At 44.6% G+C, this 3,459-nt stretch overlaps 1 protein-coding gene across 1 annotated transcript in view; it reads left to right on the plus strand.

Annotated features, from left to right (window-relative positions):
• LOC144239556 (interferon lambda-3-like) overlaps positions 1–112 on the plus strand; it is a 1,298-nt gene extending 1,186 nt beyond the window's left edge. The window contains exon 6 of the mRNA XM_077773627.1: positions 14–112. Within this exon, the coding sequence (XP_077629753.1) occupies positions 14–112 (99 nt within the window). The remainder of the gene's footprint in view (positions 1–13) is intronic.
• Positions 113–3,459: the final 3,347 nt, after the last annotated feature.

Consider the following 3,459-nt stretch of genomic DNA (forward strand, 5'->3'; position numbering starts at 1 on the left):
CCCCCCTCCGCAGGAGGCGCCTGGCTGCCTGGAAACCTCTGTCATGTTCAACCTCTTCCGCCTCCTCACCAGGGACCTGAAATGTGTCGCCAGTGGAGACCTGTGCGTGTGACCCCTGACACCCACCGGCACCCTGTCCCATCTTAGATATTATTTATGCATCAACCAGTTTCCTAATTTATTGCCACCAAATCATTATTTATGAATTCATGTGCGTGAATTCTCAAACTTGGACCTGATAAAATGTTTATTTTTCTACTTTTTATAAAAATCGTGCAATTGGGGCGCCTGGGTGGCTTAGTCGGTTGAGCGTCCGACTTTCGCTTAGGTCATGATCTCGCGGTTTGTGGGTTCGAGCCCCGCGTCGGGCTCTGTGCTGACTGCCAGCTCGGAGCCTGAAGCCTGTTTCAGTCTGTGACTCCCTCTCTTTGACCCCTCCCCCTGCCCCTGCTCACGCTGTCTCTCTCTCTCTCCTAGAAATAAATAAAACATTAAAANTAAAACATTTACAAATTAAAAAAGAGAGAGAGAGAGTGCAAGTGGGAGAGGGGCAGAGAGAGAGGGAGACAGAATCTGAAGCAGCTCCAGGTTCGGAGCTGTCAGCACATAGCCCGATGCAGGGCTTGAACCTACGAACCGTGAGGTCATGACCTGAGCTGAAGTCGGATGCTTCACCAAACTGAACCCCCCAGGTGCCCCAAGATTAAGATTCTTAATCTTAAGACTCTCTTTCTCTCCATCTGTCTCTCTTCCTCTCTTGGGTACTCTCTCTCTAAAATAATAAAAAAAATAGGGGCGCCTGGGTGGCTTGGTCGGTTAAGCGTCCGACTTTCGCTTAGGTCATGATCTCTCGGTTCGTGGNGTCTCTCTCTTAGAAATAAATAAAACATTAAAAAAATTAAAAAAAATAATAAAAAAATAATAAGATCTTTCATCGTATTGAATGAGAAAGTCTGGAATAGCAGGCCGCATGTGAAGCTATGTTGCACTTGAAATGTAGCTGGTATAAGTTGACCTGTGCTCCAACTACAGAATATCCTGCAGAAATTGAGGGATTTGTATTTTATTTTATTTTATTTTATTTTAATGTTTATTTATTTCTAGGAGAGAGAGAGAGAGAGACAGCGTGAACAGGGGAGGGTCAGAGAGAGAGGGAGTGACAGACTCTGAAACAGACTCCAGGCTCTGAGCTGGCAGTCAGCACTGAGCCCGACGCGGGGCTCAAACCCACGAACCGCAGGATCATGACCTAAGTGAAAGTCGGACGCTTAATCGACTAAGCCACCCAGGCGCCCCAAAGGATTTTTATTTTTAAAAAAATGTTTTTTCCACATGGAGACTTGCCAAGTTTCCCACCTAAAGTTACTCTTTTTCTCTTTGTAACAAGGGAGTAAGTGGGGAGATTTTGAGACTAGGTAAGTACGTATTCCTTCTTATTCCTTCTCCATCTCTGACCCATTCGTGTTGGTATCCATTGATGCTGTTTGCCGGCCACTATTAGGACAAGCAGTGATTCTCTTTCTACACATATCAGCTGGCATTCTACTGTCAGAAAGAGCTTTTCTCTTCTCTGTCATTTATGAATTTGCCGACTGACTTCTGTCAACACGGACTCATGACTCCTTATTTTATTCGGTGGCTTGTAATCCTTTGCTATCATTTATTTTGGTATTTCAGTTGTCCTGGATTAGGTCAATGGGATTCAAGAGGGTGCCTGTGGGCGTTTGTGTGTTCCCATCATTCTTTGAGCACCGCCTTGCTTTCTGGAGTAAAATTTTTAGTAATCCTTCCCAGCNTTTCAGTGGAGAACAGTGTTTGGAGATTGAGATCTGGGATCTAGGTGGGTTGATTACTTCAGGAATACCATTGCTTCTACTCTTTCTGAGGACAGAGCTAGGGAATAGATGCATGTATGTACAGAATTTTTGTTTACTGTAAAAGGCTAACATTTTATTAGTAACTTTTACACTGGGGGGCGCCTGGGGAGCTCAGTCAGCTAAGCAACCGACTCTTGATTTCGGCTCAGGTTGTGACTTCACTGTTCATGAGATTGAGCCCCTCATCAGGTGCTGTGCTGACAGCAAGGAGCCTGCTTGGGATTGTCTTTTGCCTTGTCTCTCTGCCCCTCCCCCACTCATGAGCAGTCTCTTAAATAAATAAACTTAAAACAATTTTTTTACACTGATCATCTGTTGAAATTATAGTTTAGATGCATTCTTCTTTCATATATATCGGTCACATATTGTTTCATTTATTTTGAATATTTCTTTTTACTTTTTAAATGTGGCTACTAGGAAATTTAAAATGACATATGTGGCTCACATGATACTCATATTGAACAGTGCTGGTCTAGAAGGCATGACGTCATAGTGGTTCTAGACTCTTTCCACCCAGCGACTCCTCCTTTCTCAGTGTATCAGCACTGTCTCTCCTCATGATCACAAAATGGCTGCCACAGATCGAGCCATCATACAATCACATAATTGACAAAAAAAAACAAGCAAACCCAACCAAACAAACCCAGACGAGGCAAAGATCCCAGCTAGCTGTATCTATACTTATTCTCTTTCTTCCTTTACTGAGAGAAACTAAGTTTTAAGTGGATTCAAGAGCGCCCTACTAAAGACAACATTTCCCAGCCTTNCAAAAAAAACCAAGCAAACCCAACCAAACAAACCCAGAAGAGGCAAAGATCCCAGCTAGCTGTATCTATACTTATTCTCTTTCTTCCTTTACTGAGAGAAACTAAGTTTTAAGTGGATTCAAGAGCGCCCTACTAAAGACAACATTTCCCAGCCTTCCCTGCAACTACAGCGGCCGGTATTGCCCAATGCGCATGAGTGAAAGTGATCTGAGCACCTTGTGAGTCGCTCCTTCACAGGAGATGGCAATGCCCATCTCCTTTTCCTTTCTCCTTTCTTGCTGAATGACAGGAATGAGAACAGTTATCTTATTTTGCCTTCAGTTTTCCGGGGTATTTTCAGTGGATATAGAATTCTGTGTTGAGATCCTTTTTTTTCTTTCAGCGCAGTGAAGATTCAGGTGAAGTAATATATAGACCTAGGTCCTTTCTTTCTGGAGCTCCCTCTGTATTCGGATTTCTTCTCTCAATGTCAAGCTGCTCTGGAAGCCCCCAACTCTGGCGTCTGACACCTCAAATGACTATGGTTTTCTGCTTGAGTTCTAGCTGTCTCTTGCTGCACAGGCAGGGAGGTGTCTCTAGGGGGAAAGCCATGTAAACTGAGGTCCCATACAGTGAGTTCTCATCTTTAAAAGGTTGAATCCTGGGGCGCCTTGGTGGCTTAGTCGGTTAAGCGTCCGACTTTCGCTTAGGTCATGATCTCGCGGTTTGTGGGTTCGAGCCCCACGTCGGGCTCTGTGCTGACTGCCAGCTCAGAGCCTGGAGCCTGTTTCAGTCTGTGACTCCCTCTCTCTCTGACCCTCCCCTGCTCACGCTGT

Source organism: Crocuta crocuta, unplaced genomic scaffold (genome assembly GCF_008692635.1).
Source record: "Crocuta crocuta isolate KB4526 unplaced genomic scaffold, BGI_CrCroc_1.0 scaffold267, whole genome shotgun sequence".
Taxonomy (NCBI): Eukaryota; Metazoa; Chordata; class Mammalia; order Carnivora; family Hyaenidae; genus Crocuta; species Crocuta crocuta.